The sequence below is a fragment of the Portunus trituberculatus genome, chromosome 5 (genome assembly GCF_017591435.1).
Source record: "Portunus trituberculatus isolate SZX2019 chromosome 5, ASM1759143v1, whole genome shotgun sequence".
Lineage (NCBI taxonomy): Eukaryota > Metazoa > Arthropoda > Malacostraca > Decapoda > Portunidae > Portunus > Portunus trituberculatus.
The window spans coordinates 6806878-6823201 of NC_059259.1; the positions used below are offsets into that span (position 1 = coordinate 6806878).

At 36.7% G+C, this 16324-nt stretch overlaps 1 protein-coding gene across 1 annotated transcript in view; it reads right to left on the reverse strand.

Moving 5' to 3' along the window:
• The window catches only part of LOC123513379 (E3 ubiquitin-protein ligase PPP1R11-like), a 32369-nt gene extending 16174 nt beyond the window's left edge, over positions 1–16195 (reverse strand). The window contains exons 1-3 of the mRNA XM_045270501.1: positions 15605–16195; positions 12820–12928; positions 10489–10641 (exon numbers count right to left, since the gene is read on the reverse strand). Of these exons, the coding sequence (XP_045126436.1) occupies positions 10489–10641; positions 12820–12928; positions 15605–15691 (349 nt within the window). The 5' untranslated portion in view covers positions 15692–16195. The remainder of the gene's footprint in view (positions 1–10488; positions 10642–12819; positions 12929–15604) is intronic.
• Between the last annotated feature and the right edge of the window lie 129 nt (positions 16196–16324).

Consider the following 16324-nt stretch of genomic DNA (forward strand, 5'->3'; position numbering starts at 1 on the left):
TGGAGCATTAAAAAGTGTAATTATACATTCTCACACCTCTACGAAAGACATTTTATCGAGGAGACTACAGGTCAGAACAAAAACCAGGATGAGATTTACCTACACAAAGCATTGCTGTTAACGTTAGGCAGTTGTGGAAACCCAACCAAGGGAACGGAAAGCAAGGCATGACACAGAGCGGCTCGAAACAAACTGAAAGGACGTGAACTTCTGAAACTGCTGAGTGTGATTCATTGATTACTAATACAAAGCAGAGGAACTCGATCAAAAAGTGAGACAAAATAGCAGTGATAAAAAATAACAAGTGGAATGATGCAAAATTTTGAAACGGTAGTGTGATTCAATTTTAATGATACAAATCAAAGAAACTAAACCACAGGATCAGAGAGTGAGGCTAAAAAAATAATAGAGGTAAATTTTTTAATTGTGTGATTCAGTTAATGGCCAATAATAATAATCATGGAACTTAATCACCGGATCAGAAGGCAAGAAATTAAATATACTTAATGGAAATAATAAAAGAATAATAAATAAATGGCTGTCATTAAGTACTATTATCCACACAAGCTTCAATAAAAAATTACAGAAACTAGGAAGAGAAAATAAAGTTAATGCCATCATAAAAAAAAAAACTTTAATTTCTGAAATGTCTATGTGTGACTCAGCAAATCGTAATATTACAAATCACAGAAATTGAATCGAGGAACCAAAAATCAAGAAGTGGAATAATAGTTAGTGAGAAAAAAAAAAAAAAAAAAAAGAAAAAGAAAAAAAAGGGAGTTCTGAAATGGTTGTACATATTTGTGATTCAGTAAATGCTGATAATACTAATCACAGAAGCTTAACCAGACACTGAAATCAAGAAGCAAAATACTAGTTACTGAAAAACAAAACTAAGAAAAAAAATAAAGGAGATTTCCAAAATGGTTCTACACATTTATGATTCTTTTAAGTCAATAACATTAACCGTGACAACTGAACCAAAGAAAAAGAAATAAAAGCACGAAATACAGCCTTAAGAAATAAAAGATTCAATAAAGAGACGTGAATCAAGACACATTATGGAGCAAACACAACAAAAAACACACATGGAAACCGCCAGCAAGTGTTTTAAAATCCAGCAACACATAACAGGATTCGGAAGACAACAACACCCCTATGAATACACAATAAACAAACAAACTGCAAAGAAATGAACTACTGTACCACACGAGACACCAAAACGCTGATACGTATAGCCAGAAAATACTTGAGAAATGAACACGGGTGGGCAAACGAACGAACAAATGTACCGATAACGACGACAACACTAACCTTGCATGTAATCCGAATGGCTGCTCAGTGCAATGAATTAAACCTATGTACATGATATGCTCTTTTTTTTATCCCGCCCTGCCACAGAGACTCGGAAATTCTATGTCAGTGTCGGACATGAAACACGAGGAGCGAACAAACGTAAACAAACCACAGTCACAAGGAAGCTAGTAGTGATAGGGTGGTAGTGGTGGTGGTCTTGGTTGAGTAGAGGTCGTCACGTGATCAGTGGGTGAGTGTGGTTCAGTTGAATTCCTTTATCACTGAACTGTCAAGCATGGACGAGGTTTTCAGGTCAAGCATGGATGGGGCTTTTAGTTTCTCATATTCAGACAAGTTTCTAAGGAGCTGGAGTTTTGTATCACTTAATTCATTTTTTAGCTCAGCATATCTACACAAGTTTCTAAGCAGGTGGATTTTTGCATCATTCAACTGACCCTAACAAGACAGTGTTTCAGTCTCTATTTAAGTTTCTAAGCAACTGAAGTTTTGTATCACTGAATTAACACTATAATCTGTCTACTATAAAGTGGCTCCTGGGTCCCAAACATATTGTAGCTTATTAATATAATTGATTTGATGTGAATAATACTTGTTTTCTGTTGATCACACTTATCACAAGGACAGACTACAATTTTCCTCCAGACCTGACACCCACACATTACCGGAGACACCATTCACATCAAGACCAAGGAGCCATTTTAGAGTAGACAAACTAGTAAATATGTTTTAACTCAGATACACATTTTTAGCAGATAGACTTTTACATCATTAAATTGACTCTTTCACTTCCCCAAATCTACACAAGTTTCTAAGTCTTCTGCATCCATACACTGATTCATCACACTTCCCTTCTGATCACATGACAAGTTCCATTGGTTCCACACTCACATACACTTTGCTTCATCTTGTACCTCACCTATACCTCCTCTGATCAGACTGCCTTACAAAACCTGAGAGCCAGAGTAGTAGTAAATTTGAGGCAGGACAAGCATAGAAATGAGTGTGGTGTTGCTCAGCCAGTGTCCACAGATATGCAGGGTTAGTGTGTAGTGGTGTGGAGCAGCACAGACACATGGTGCAGCCTAGAGAACACAGAGTTTACCACAGCACTACAGCAGTGTGTCTCGTCCGTGTTCTTAAATGATTTCTGGTCTTGTAAGGATATTCTTGAGGGCCACACAGATGACTGGCTGGGTTCTCATGGCTGCTTTTTCTATCATAAATACAGAATTTTTGTCAAACTGCCACTTAGCTAAAAACATCCTTATAACTTCCATCAGCATCTGTTACACTATCACTATAATCATTAAACTCTCCCTTAGAAATCCAAATAATGTCTGGAGTAGCCTAAACAGTAGAACCAAGAAAATCTGTTAAATTCTCACTATAACCATGAATACAACCTGGAAAATCAGAATCTTTTACACTGGAGTATATTAAACAAACAGTAGAATAAGAAAACTAGTTCATCTTTTACTGGAAACATGGAAGTACCCTTGAGAACTCCAGCAACACCTATTAGAGCCTGTCAAGAGACCATAAGACACCAAAACACTCAAGAACACAAACCTTCACATGAGCTGGAGTAATAGGAATATATAAGCAATTCACACATACTTGCTACACAACTATGCTTTAATCTGTCCACTAGAAATGAAAAATGTAAATGCTCATAATGAAAAGACACAGTGATGATGCTCCTTGTAAAATATACTGGAAGATCTAGCCAGCGAACAGTGAAAACAAACCACGAAACCAGCACTTCACTTCACTTCACATCACACACGGTAACTTTGATCTTACGAGTGATTGCTATCAACATAAAGAGTGCATAGTGAATGGATTTCGTCTCACAGCTACGTAATTTGGTGCATCGTAACTAATTATTATGCAGTGGTACCAAGCAGACACTCCTGGAGGCGTCCCCTTAGCTGAAGCTGTGAAGTCGCCACCAAGCACTGTGTTTCAGATTACGTCAGTGTACAACCTCCTATTGCCAACAGTACAGGAAGCAACAAGTGTTTTCTCTATTGCACTTTGCCTTGGTTACTTGACACAGACTTTATGGTGTACTCTGAAATGCTTTACACTCTCACCAGGACTGTTTTCAAAGCCACAGAGATGATTAGTTGGCTTCCCATGGGTGTTTTGTTTCCTACTGCTAGCACACACCCTTGAAAATCACAAAAAAACATTCACTGCAACTTACCAAAATGAATGAAGATGAAATATTAATTCTCTTAACCCCTTCAGTGCTTTGATGCATTTTCATACTCACTCTGCTTACTATTTGGTAATTTTATACAGCTTCAGAAACTCATGTGGGGGATTAAAATAGTGAAGACTGGCCATTCATCTTCTGACCTCCATAGACCCTTCCTAATATAAATAAAATTGTCTAGTCATACCCAAACTCTTGGTGAAAATGCATTCAAGTATTGAAGTGGTTAAGAATGCAGACCTCTGTGGCATATACACTGTTCAGATAATGAGGGTAAATTTGCACCAAGAAGTACATTAACTCAGCCAGTCAGCCTCTCTCAGCCTTCACTTCACTGGGCACTGATAGCCATGTTTGTTCTGGTTATAAATGTTTGGTTTGTGGTGGTGTTCAGGTAACCAATGAGTTGGAAATTGTAGATGTGGACAGTTGATGAAGGAAATACTAATGAATTACCACTTGTATACAGGAATCACTGATTATGGTAAGAAATATAAATGAAATCAAGTGGTATCAGTAATCATATTGAGGCATTTTTTTCACAAGTTACCCTTAGACAATACTCCTACAAAAAATGTGTAAAATATATTGCACAACTAACTGGATGAAGGATGGAGTGTAAATTAAGACAAGTTATATCATGTGGGTCAGGAATCATAGAGCTATTTTTTCATATATATCTAAATTATGTTACCTTTAGACATTACTCTCACATGAAAATAAATAAAAATACTCAACAACTAATTGGATGAAAGGTGAAGTGTGACCCAGAGAGGAATAACTGACTTCAACACAAACTTAACCTCATTATCTACACTGCACGTAACTCTCTTCACTGTACACCCATGCACGCCCACCACCAAGCATGCATCACACCACCACACAGCCGCGACTCAAGAAAATTAGCGCAAGTTTCAGAAAATAGATAAATAAATAAAAAACAAACAGATATAATTTGCATACATAATTTGTGCTGTTCAGTTTCAAAGGAAAATAGTCTTAGCAATGGCTCATCCCAAGGCATTTAAGTGACTGATATGCTCATGCTCCACAGTACACGGCCATATTAATTTTTTCTTGTGATCTTTTTGAGAAGTATTGTTTTTTTAGTTTTTTTTTTCAATTTTGTTCTATGAGGAAGACAACTTTCCTTCTTTTTTTTTGTGTGTTCCTTTTCAGAAGCATTGTCTTTTTTTCTTCTTTTTTTTATTTTGTTCTATGAGGAAGACAATTTTCCTTTTTTTTTTTTTTTCCTCTCCAAATAGTGTCATATTCACTTGCCTTTTTGTTCCCAGCCATTCAAGAAGTTTTGTTTTTCCACTCTTTTTTCTTTAATGAGGGAGATGAAACTGTCCATCTAAATATCTTGTTTCTCTTTCTTTTAAACAAGGAAGATTAAGTCGTTTTTACCTAAATACAAGTTGTTTATGTTATTTTTTCCACTCTCTTATTTTTTAATGAGGACGCTACATTGTTTAAACAGTTCTTGATTACACTATTTTTGTCTCTTTAGTGAGGAAGATAAAATGTCTTACCTATACATTATTTCTATCTTTTGTTTCAGCTCTGGTATCACAGCATCAGTTTAACCCCTTCAGTACCATGCTGCGTTTCCATATTCATTCTGGTTACTATTTACTGATTTTATACAACTTCAGAAACTTATGTGGGGGATTAAAATAGTGAAGACTGTGGCCATTAATCTTCTGACCTCCACAGACCCTTCCTAATGTCAATAAAATCATCTAATCATACTCAAAATTCAAGGTAAAAATGCATCTCAGTACTGAAGGGTTTAACATCACTCAGGGCCTCACTAGATTACAAGTGTACAATGACAGATACAACACTGAAGGGAATGAAAACCAATCCAAATCCTTCTCCACTCCCTCACTACAGTCACCTCCAAGCACTGCACAGACAGACGGTGGGGTGGTGGGGTGTGGCAGCTGTCAGGACCAGTGGGGGGGTTAAGAAAGACTGGGTGAGCATTGGTCCATACTCTGAAACACTTTGCTCTCTCACTACAACTATTTTCATAGGTCACAGAGATGATTACCCACATTTTCAAGAATGTTCCTCCTGCTAATAGTGTAGAAATGTTAATTTGGCACTAGAACCATAAAAAAAAAACACCCTTAAAGACTCAAATAATATTACCATGGCTATTTTCAAGGGTCACAGAGATACACCAAATTTTCTAGTGTTCCTCATGTTAATAGTGTAGAAATCTCATTAATCTGGCATTAAAACCATAAAAAAAAAAACCTTAAAGACTCAAATAATTTTACTATGACAGTTTTCAAGGGTCACCAAGATGTCTAGCCATGTTTTCAAGTGTTCCTCCAGTTACTAATGTATAAATGTTGAATGTAGTGGAGATGCAGTGTTTCAGAATGTGGCCCGTACAATAAATGCTTCCTCCGACAAACTGTAATTCCTTCATCACATGTTTTCTTTGTCGTTTGAAGTGTTTGCTTTTCTCTTTCCCTCTTTCTCTCTCTTCCTCTCTTGTTGCTTTTAGCTTTTCAACACATCCTCATTCTTTTTCTCCCTCTCTCTCTCTCTTTCTCAGCAGTGTCGTAATTTTAAGTTTTCAGTCTGTATCACATTTAGCTTTCCACTTATTGCTTTCATTCAAGAACGTAAACTAAGGCGGTTCCTTAAGTACATTGCTTACATTTTTGCTTCATTGTTTTTTTTAACTGCGGAGACTTTTTTTTAAATTTCAGATTCACTGCACTTTCATTTTCCCATTTATAACTCAAAAGGTCGAATGAAATCTTTGCTGATACACACAAATTCATCATATTTTCACTCATCACTCATGTAAAAAAGTAAATTGCCGATTGTATTGCGGAAACCAAAGATTCATTAGTCATGGACCTTTTACATAAATATTCATTATGCAGCATCTCCATCCATGCAGGAGACTTAAGTTAGCAGAGCATTATATTAAAAAAGACAAAATCCTTCTCATCATTTAACTGAGACTAAACTTAAAAACTTATTACACAAAAGAGATTAATCAGGTTTTCACGGTATTAATAAGTTAAAAAGCTTTCAAACAAAAAAGAAGATTCATGACATTTTTATTTCATTACTTAACTGCAGCTCAAACTAGAATCATATTGTATTAAAAAGTCATTACCTAGATTTCTAATTCATCAGTTCGTTAAAACCAAAGTGGATTTTAGACACACGAAGACTCATTTACAACAAAAGAAAAAAAAGCATCTCACTTCCATTCCATCATCCACCTTAGACTAAAGTTACGAGGTTATATAAGAAGAAAAGGAAAGAAAGAAAATATAAAAAGGTCACATTTTTCCCGTCACCACCCACCAAAGATACAATGCAAACAAACTCATGTTTTGAAAGCGCTTCAAGAACAGTCCTTCAGAAAACAATTTACGTAGCTGCCTGTGCACATCCAAAGCTTAGCCATTACCTTACAATACTGGAACTCTCTCTCTCTCTCTCTCATGCGCTTCCTTATATTTCCCTCTCAACGACTTTTAAACATCCAGAACTGAATCATTATCTTTACAATACAATAACTGGAAGCACATTCTCTCTCTCTCTCTCTCTCTCTCTCTCTCTCTCACTCAAACAATTGTATCTATGCTCGGTAACGTGACACACAACTGTAAACTCTTTATCAAAAATATCCTCTCCACTATGATACAGAAATACGTACTCTGGCTCCCCCATTACTCTGAAAGTTTTGTAACACCCCGTAACACGTCCGTAACACTCTGTATCACCCACCGGTATGTGTACCTACACTAGTAAAGGGCTTGCATGCAGCTTGTGTATTTCTTCACTTTGCACAGAGAAGCCAAAAGTCAAATGCCATAGATTCGTCTTTTTGTTTTATTTATTTTGGTTTTGTTTGGTGTGTCTGATATCATATATACACTGGAACCTCAGTTGTTGAGCTTCACTTATTCCCAAATGCTGTCTGGATATTGAAACTATTCTCCCGTTGAAATCAACGTAAAATGGATTTATCCGTTCCCGTACACCAGTCCACCCTGTCTTTGTTCTTCATGGGTTATGACAGACACTCCCACTATGAAGATGACCACTCCACAACACCTCCAGCTCAGAAATTAACTATCCAGGAAGGATGCATTGTCTGAACTCAGTGACACGGAACTCATCATAACACACTGTTTAGACCATGCAGGTGTTCTCTTTGTCACCAATCTAGTGAGAGTCTTGCAGAATGACACAGAGAGGAATGATCCACTCACTGTCAAAATGAAGACATCTGGTTGCTGAGAGCAGCTACTGGGGGAGTGTAACAGTGTAGTACTGGTGGTGGTGGTGGTGGTGGTGGTGGTGGTCATCAAGAGTCACAGGTGGATTGGGAATACTTGTTATTGTGTTTGTTACTGTTGGGGATTTGGCAGCTTTTGCTCTCTTTTAGTATTGGAAATCAAGTAATATTGTTCTGGAACCAAATCATGGTGTGGCAACCAAGGCAATTATGAGTTCCAAATCTTGTTAAAAATATATATATTTCTTAAGGGAGGCATTCGGCAACTGAGGTTCCACTGTATTTTACTTTGCTTTATTGTGATTTTTTTCTTTTTTCCTTTCTAATATTTGTTTTTTTAAGTTGAAAATGGTGACATTTTTCTTTTTTTCATATTTTTTTTTTCTTTTTAATTTTTTACTTTGTTTGCTGCAGTTTTGTTTAGTCTTTCCAACAATTCAGTTTTTCAGTTTGATGTTATTACTTTTTTCCTTTTTTCTAAATAAAGTTTGATTTGATTTTGCTCGTTTATTTCAAAACATTTTCCGTAATCTTTTTTTTTCATCACAAGAGAAGTTTAGTTTAATTTGAACGATATTTTCTCTTGAAGAATATGAAGCAATGTTTCACTTTTTCACTATTAGTTCTTAACTTCTAAAATATTTTCAATTCACTTTTTTTCTTTCACTATGCATTCTTAACTCTTATTTCTAAAGAACTACAAGTTTTGCTTTTATTATTATTTTATTTTCACAAAAGAAATTTATTCTTGTATTAAATTTTCAGTTCATAAAGTAATTTCATTTCACTTCCTTATATATTTTCTGAACCTTTAAGTCTCCTCTATTTTGTCTCCTTTTGAATGTGAAGTGTTGTTTATTTCTTTTGTTTTTCAACAGACAGGTTTTCAATTTCACACAAACTTTACCCACTTTTTATTTGGAGGTATTCTAAAATTTTCATGTTTTGCACGATTATGCTTCCTTATTTCTTCAACAATTTTCAAACTGCAAGTCTTCATTTCACCACAAGCCAAACATCAAACACCCGCAGATTTCATCCGTCCTCCACCAAGCCAGCCAACACAGCCTCCACCGACAAGACCAGCATGTCTGTCCATCCGTCACCGCCACACACTCACTCCATCCATCCACCAGGGAAAGCAACTCAACACTAACCGTCCCGAGTCATACCATACACAATACAACTCAATAACAATAAAACACACACACAAAACAAGAGACAATCATATAAGTTAAATCAAACGAACACCTAAAATAACCACAAGCAACAAGAAGTGGTGTGTTCCAGCTTTGTTTTCTTTCCTTCCTCCCTTCCTTCCTTCTCTTCCCTCCACTCCACACTGCAGACTGATACCCAATATCTGATCAGACAGATACAGTCACTTTCAGTACCTCATTAAGTAATATTTCTTCACTTCTCCTTGCTGGCACCTGCAGAGAGAGAGAGAGAGAGAGAGAGAGAGAGAGAGAGAGAGAGAGAGAGAGAGAGAGAGAGAGAGAGAGAGAGAGAGAGAGAGAGAGAGAGAAAACATGTAGTGAATTTGGGATCTCAGCACCTTTACTTATTTCTTTCTCCTTCCTGTGACTTCAACTGTTTTATTTGCAGTCGAGATAGCCTCTTTGAAACACGAGGCTGGTCAACTCATGAGCCTCCTGGACACTGGACTCACACAGCTTAGTAAGTGAAGTGCTGTGAGTGTGGCCAAGATTCCTGACAAAAGCTGTGTGTGTATTTTTTTCTGTTTACTTTTTTTTTTTCTAGTTGATGTGTTTGTTTTGTAATTTTTATCATGCTTTTTTTTTATTTGTGTTTGTTTTCCTTGTGTTTTTTTGTTTTGATTTAATTTCCAACTTTTGTTTCGGTCTAATTATCATTTTTTTTTATTTTTTGCGTTTGTTTTCTTTGTTTTTTGGTCTTCATTTAATTTTTTTGTCTGTTTATCATGTTTCTCTAAATGTGTGTTTGTTTTCCTTGTGTGTTTTTTTGGTCTTCATTTAATTTTGGTCTTTTTTTGTCTATCTAGCATGTTTTTCTAAGTGCGTTTAGAATTTTTTTGGTCTAATTATCATGTTCTTCTAATTGTGTTTGTTTCCCTTGTGTTCTTTTTGGTCTGTATTCAATTTTGGAATTTTTGGGGTCTAATTATCATGTTTTTTTTTATTTGTGTTTGTTTTCCTTGTGTTCTTTTTTTTTTTGTCTTCATTTAATTTTGGAGTTTTTTTTATCTGATATATTTTTTTTTTTTTTACGTATTTGTTTTCCGTGTGTGTTTTTTTTTTTGTCTTCATTTAATTTTGGATTTTATTTTTGTCTACTTATCAAAGAGAATTTTGCACTACAAACTAATTACTTTCATACAGTTTCATACAAATCTGATAAGTTTTTAAACCATATTAATGTTAGTAATGCTAATAATAATGTTAGCAATAATCTATCAATCTATTTATCTATCTATCTATGACATCAGAACCAGAGTGATCCTTGTAGTTTATGTAACAATATATTCAAATACACAAACATCTGAAAAATAGTAAGGAATTATGGGACAAAAAAAATAACTACCAATGAAAAATTTAGACACTTACCTTCACATCATACCCTAAAAACTCCCGTCAAAACACAAAACAAGAAGAGTCAAATAAATAAACAATCAAAGCCTTACCTTCGCTCTCTCCTTGGCTGTTGGGGAGAGATTGTCCACTCTTCTTCTTCTTCTTCTTCTTCTCCACGTGACCTAAGCAATGTTCACACTCGTCATCGTCTGTCTCCGAGCTGCTCATATCAATTTCATGTGGCTTGACATACACACAGCAGCCTGGGATATTAAGTTAGGTTAGTGTGGAAATGTTACGTACCATCAAATTCGTAAAGTACCTAAATAAGAGAAAAGTAGGTTAGGTTAGGTTAGGTTAGGTTAAGTTAGGTTAGGTTACGTTACGTTAAAAATGAAACAGCACCAGGTTTTATATTCCATTAGGTTAGTGTTGAAATGTTTTCAAGAAGTGCCTCACATGCGTTCCTTCGTAAAGTGAAATCACGTACGGAGACTTCCTGCACAATCGCCATCTTGTAAGGATGGTAATGGTCATCATGAAGTATTCGCCTCACTGAACGATCGAAAAGTGCAGGAGCAGAGGCATGTTTGCGCAGAACGTCGTAGGGATTGCAAGATTGAAGCTCTCACTGCCTCAATGTTCTCAGGTGTTCTGATGGGCCAAGGTACTCCAGTTCTTCATCGTGTCATACTCCCGGTTTGTCTAAACGTAGTGACCCATGTAACAATTGATTTCCGGTCTGGAACAGGGGCTCTCGGGGCTACATTGAAACGATTTTGAAAGGCGCGCTGGGCTGCAATTACAGACTGTCGATTCAAAAGTAGGCTTCGACGGCAAACGCACACTCCTCACTACTCCAACGCATGATAGCGACTGACTGGTTTTTTTTTTTTTTGTTTTGTTTTTTTGGCCATTTCCAAGTCAGAATCCAAGAAAACTTTCGGAACGACCTTGTCAAATGAAACCACGCCCACCCTGCTACTACTTCTACACCCAGATTGCCACGCATTATAAAACAGGAAGTTATGTTGCCGCACCCTGTACTATTAGATTTGTAAAGTAAATAGGAGAAAAATGTATTAGGTTAGATTAGGAAAGGTTAGCACTAGCATTAGATCCATAAAATAATAAGAAGAGTGTTTCAGATTACAAATAAGAGATAAGTGTGTTAGATTAGGTTAGGTTAGGTATGGTTAGCACTAGCATTAGATCCATAGAATAAGCAGAGGATTTTAGATTACATTAAGTTAGAGTTTAAATGTCACGTAGCTACCATCAATATATAAAATAAATAAGAGAAAAGTGTGTTAGGTTAGGTTAGGTAAGGTTAGCACCAGCATTAGATCCATACCGTAACAATGAGAGGGTGTTCAGTTAGGTTAGGTTAGATTAAGTTAGTGTTGAAATGTAACATACTATTATATTTGTAATGTAAATAAGAGAAAAATGTGTTAGGTTAGGTTAGGTTAGCAGTAGCATCAGATCCATACAGTAATAATGAAAGGGTGTTCAGTTAGGTTAGGTTAGGAAAGTGTTGAAATATAATGCACCATCAGATTCACATAATAATAGGAAAAATATGTAAGGTTAGGTTAGATCCAGTTACATTAATATGGAAATATAAAATGAGGTTCATAAATAAAGTAAAATGGAAAGTGTTACGTTACATTAGCATCAAAATATAACATCAGATTCATAGAGCAAACAATAGAGAAAGGGTCCGTTTGGTTATGGCAAGTTAGTATTAAAACAAAACACAAGAATCGTAAAGCAAATAAAGGAAAAACAAGAACCAGAGAAAAATTATATAGTTAGGTTAGGGTTAGGTTAGCATCAAAATATAATGCCAGAACCATCAATCAAATAAAGAAGAAAAACATAAGAATTACAGAAAAACAAGAAAAACTCCACGAACAATATATCAAAACAAGAACACAACTTAACTCTTTCAATGCAACACAAAACAGTTGCCAGCACAAGAATTATTGCATGAAATCTTTATAAGCATCTAAAAGAAAAAGAAAAATGAAAAAAAAAACAAAGAACAGATTTTGCAATTTCTAGCAGCTTCAATATTGCAGGTGGCTGACTATCAAACAAGCAAAGATGACTCAGTGTGACAAGTACTTAAGGAAACAGGTACCAAGTAATAGTCAAAGGGTTAAAACCAAACACACACACACACACACACACACACACACCACTCCTCCATACACCACTCCCTGCACACCACGCCACACCACACACTCATCAAATATACAAAACACACAACACACACACACACAAAAAAAAAAAAAAAAAAAAAAAAAATAAATAAATTAAAAAATTAAAAAACTCCACACACTTCATACATACCCAGAATATGTTTTAAATTCCTCATCTAAATCACAAATGCAACACAAACACCAGGTACGGAGAGCGATCATCTAAACACTCACACTTTGATTTCTTCTTGCCGAGGTGTTCATTGTCCACCGTGTCATTGGTCCAGCTTACTTTCTTGGTCCTTGGCTTGTGTAGCTTGAGCCGAACCACTCCACTCGACACCTGAGAGAGAGAGAGAGAGAGAGGGAAGGAGATATATTAAAAAGGGAAGGAGACACATTAAAGACGCATTAAAGATATTTTAAAGAGATCAAGCTGAAGGAGATACATTAAGAGATCATAGGATTCACACCACTTCTTTTTCTCACTCCTATTCTGTCCACCTCTCTATTGCAAGGGATAACCAGTACTCTCAATCATTCAACCTTATTCTGTCCACCTCTCTAATGCAAGTGTTTACCAGTACTCTTCATCATTCATCCCTTCTCTGTCCATCTCTTTAATGCAAGTGTTAATCAGTATTCTCAATCCTTCACCACTGCTCTGTTCACCTCTCTAATGCAAGTGTTAACCAGTACTCTCAATCATTCATCCCTACTCTGTCCATCTCTCTATTGCAAGTGTTAACCAGGACTCTCAATCATTCATTCCTTTCTCCGGTAAACTCTGGAACTCCCTGCCTGCTTCTGTATTTCCATCTTCCTATGACCTGAACTTACTTAAAAGGGAGGCTTCAAGACATTTATTCCTTTCTTTTGGCTAACTCTCTCGGACCTGCTCAGGGACTGGCATCTAAGTGGGCCTTTCTGTTTAATGTTTTTTGTTACCCTTGGCCAAACTTCCCTTCTTACTTAAAAAAAAAAAAAAAAAAAAAGATATGTGTCAAATCTTTATAAACAAATTAAAAACTACATAATTTTAAACAGTATTATATTCAGAGATAGCTTTTGTGACAGGAAAAAAAAGTCTTACAGTGGTTAGACATTAAGGAAAGATGTATCCATTTTATTTAATTATCTTTAAAGTTGCCAAGGAAGGTTTAGGACACTGGAATAGGATACAACAAGAATACACAAGAAACATATGCAAAAAATTGAAACCACATGCCACTTGATACCAGAGAGAGAGAGAGAGAGAGAGAGAGAGAGAGAGAGAGAGAGAGAGAGAGAGAGAGAGAGAGAGAGAGAGAGAGAGAGTCATTAAAGTTAATATGTACACAACAAACAACTGACCTCATTTTCACTACTGTATGTGTGTGTGTGTGTGTGTTGCAATCCTTTAAATAAAACAAATAACAGTTTTAGAGAGAGAGAGAGAGAGAGAGAGAGAGAGAGAGAGAGAGAGAGAGAGAGAGAGAGAGAGAGAGAGAGAGAGAGAGAGATTAAACTGAATACGTCACTCTCACTTAAGGATAAACTAGAATACAACTTGTTTAGGCTTAAAAAAAACACGGAACTTAAGGACCAAACTCAACCTCTAAGAATGAGATTTTCAACCTTAACTGTTCTTAATGTGACTGTGGAGACCTTATATAACTATCCTTGTTACTGTGTGTGTGTGTGTGTGTGTGTGTGTGTGTGTGTGTGTGTGTGTGTGTGTGTGTGTGTGTGTGTGTGTGTGTGTGTGTGACCTTCAAGTGTGTCTGTACCCTTTTTATCTCAACTAGGTCATCTGGTCATAAATATTTGGTTGATAAGAAAGCATGTAGAAGCATAATTGTAGTAGTAGTAGTAGTAGTAGTAGTAGTAGTAGTAGTAGTAGTAGTAGTAGTAGTAGTAGTAGTAGTAGCAGTAGCAGTAGCATCAGTAGTAGTAGTAATAGTAGTAGTATTTATTCATCACTATCCAGCAAACCATCTTATCATGTCGGCAAAAGATTTCCTCCCGGTTAATGCCACACCTTCCTATCATTCTTCATCAATAAGTAGCATAAACAACCTGCTGATTGTTGCTACATGGCCTGCTATACTGGCATTGAGTGGTGGGTAACTGACACACTCTTAGTAATCTGTGAATCTATAGTGAGTCTTGAAAGATTAGACATGTATTTAGATTGTGATGACTGGTGGGAGTAAGTAGGCATAGGTTTTATAGAGGGACTGCCACGTTTAGGCCTAATGGCTTCCTGCACCCATCCTTGTTTTTTCTGACGTTCTATATGGTAGGAGGGAAAAATATACATGTGAGAATGGTGTGCCAACTGACTAATGATCATAAGCTGAACCACAAGAAATAAGCAAGTAACCTCATAGGGAAGTGCCAATGTTAAGACTGAACTGAACCTAATGGCCTCACAGATTACTGGGATTACTAGCTGCCACAAGGATAACACACACAGGCAATATGAATACTGTCAGCATCATTAGTATAAGCATAAATGGACAAGGCAGACAAGAAATGAACATAGATAAAAAAAATAAGTTTAAAATTGTTATCACACACACACACACACACAAAGCACACATCAATAAAATAACACATTGTGAACCTGCATTTTATATATCAAATAACAAAACTGGTGTAAGATTCCCCACCACACCACAATGGGTAATCAGAAACGTGCATAAGTAAAGGTCTGATATGCACATGGATTAACCAGACACTCAGAGAAACAAAACACGAGAGAGAAGGGCAAGGAGGTGTGTTAATTAGAGCACAGGTAAATATTAATTAAGATTTCTCACTAGATAAATAGGAAGAGAAGAAATATTGAAGAGAACATCATATTATGTTCTTCTGGACCTACAGTTACGATTACAGACACAGAGAAAGACGAAAACAGGAAAAAAAAAACCTGAAGAACACACCATATATAAATTATCGTGGGTCTAACTAAACTCATGATTTGAGACAGAATGAGATACGAAAACAGGAAAATATTAAGAACACACAATATTACCTGTTCTTCTGGGCCTAGAGTCATGACTTCAGGCTCGACAACAGTAGTGGCAGAGCCTGATGGGGCGGAGGGGAGCGAGGTGGCCATAATGAAGACCTTATGACACTTATCTTCTTCCTCTCCCTTCGTCAGTAGCAACAGCTGACCGTGGCGCAAAATAATCACTCCTGCTTTACTTATTTTGGCACTAGGAGGCTTAAAAATGCAGCAGCAAGGACATATGAGTGTGGCGTGGGGTGTGGCTGTGGTGTGCGGGGCGTGTGTGGTGTGTGGTGTGAATAGTGAGTTAAAATACTGGCCCGTCAAGGTCTGAGTCTGGTCGTGTCAAGGTAAACAAAAGTCAGCTGATCGGTGAAGCTCGGCCCCGCTCTGCTGTGCTAGGGAGGGACGGGATGGAGACTATATAGAAGTAATACTAACGTGTATGTTGCTATGTTTATATGCGAACTTTGGTGCTATAATAGTAGTTTAAGAGATATCAAGGAAGTTTTATTTGGTTGGGAGGGGAAATGAGGCTGTTTCTATGGCGGATCTTGAATTTATGAGAATGTTTTTTTGAGTTTCGGGGATGTTTTGCAGCTTGAAGGAGTTTGTGTCATCAGTGTGGGACGCCACAAGTGTTAACACATACTCCAGCACCACCTCCCTGACTGTGACTCTGCTATTGGGGCAGCCGCGGAGTGTCAAGTCATCAACCCAGCACTATGCAACTATACAGTG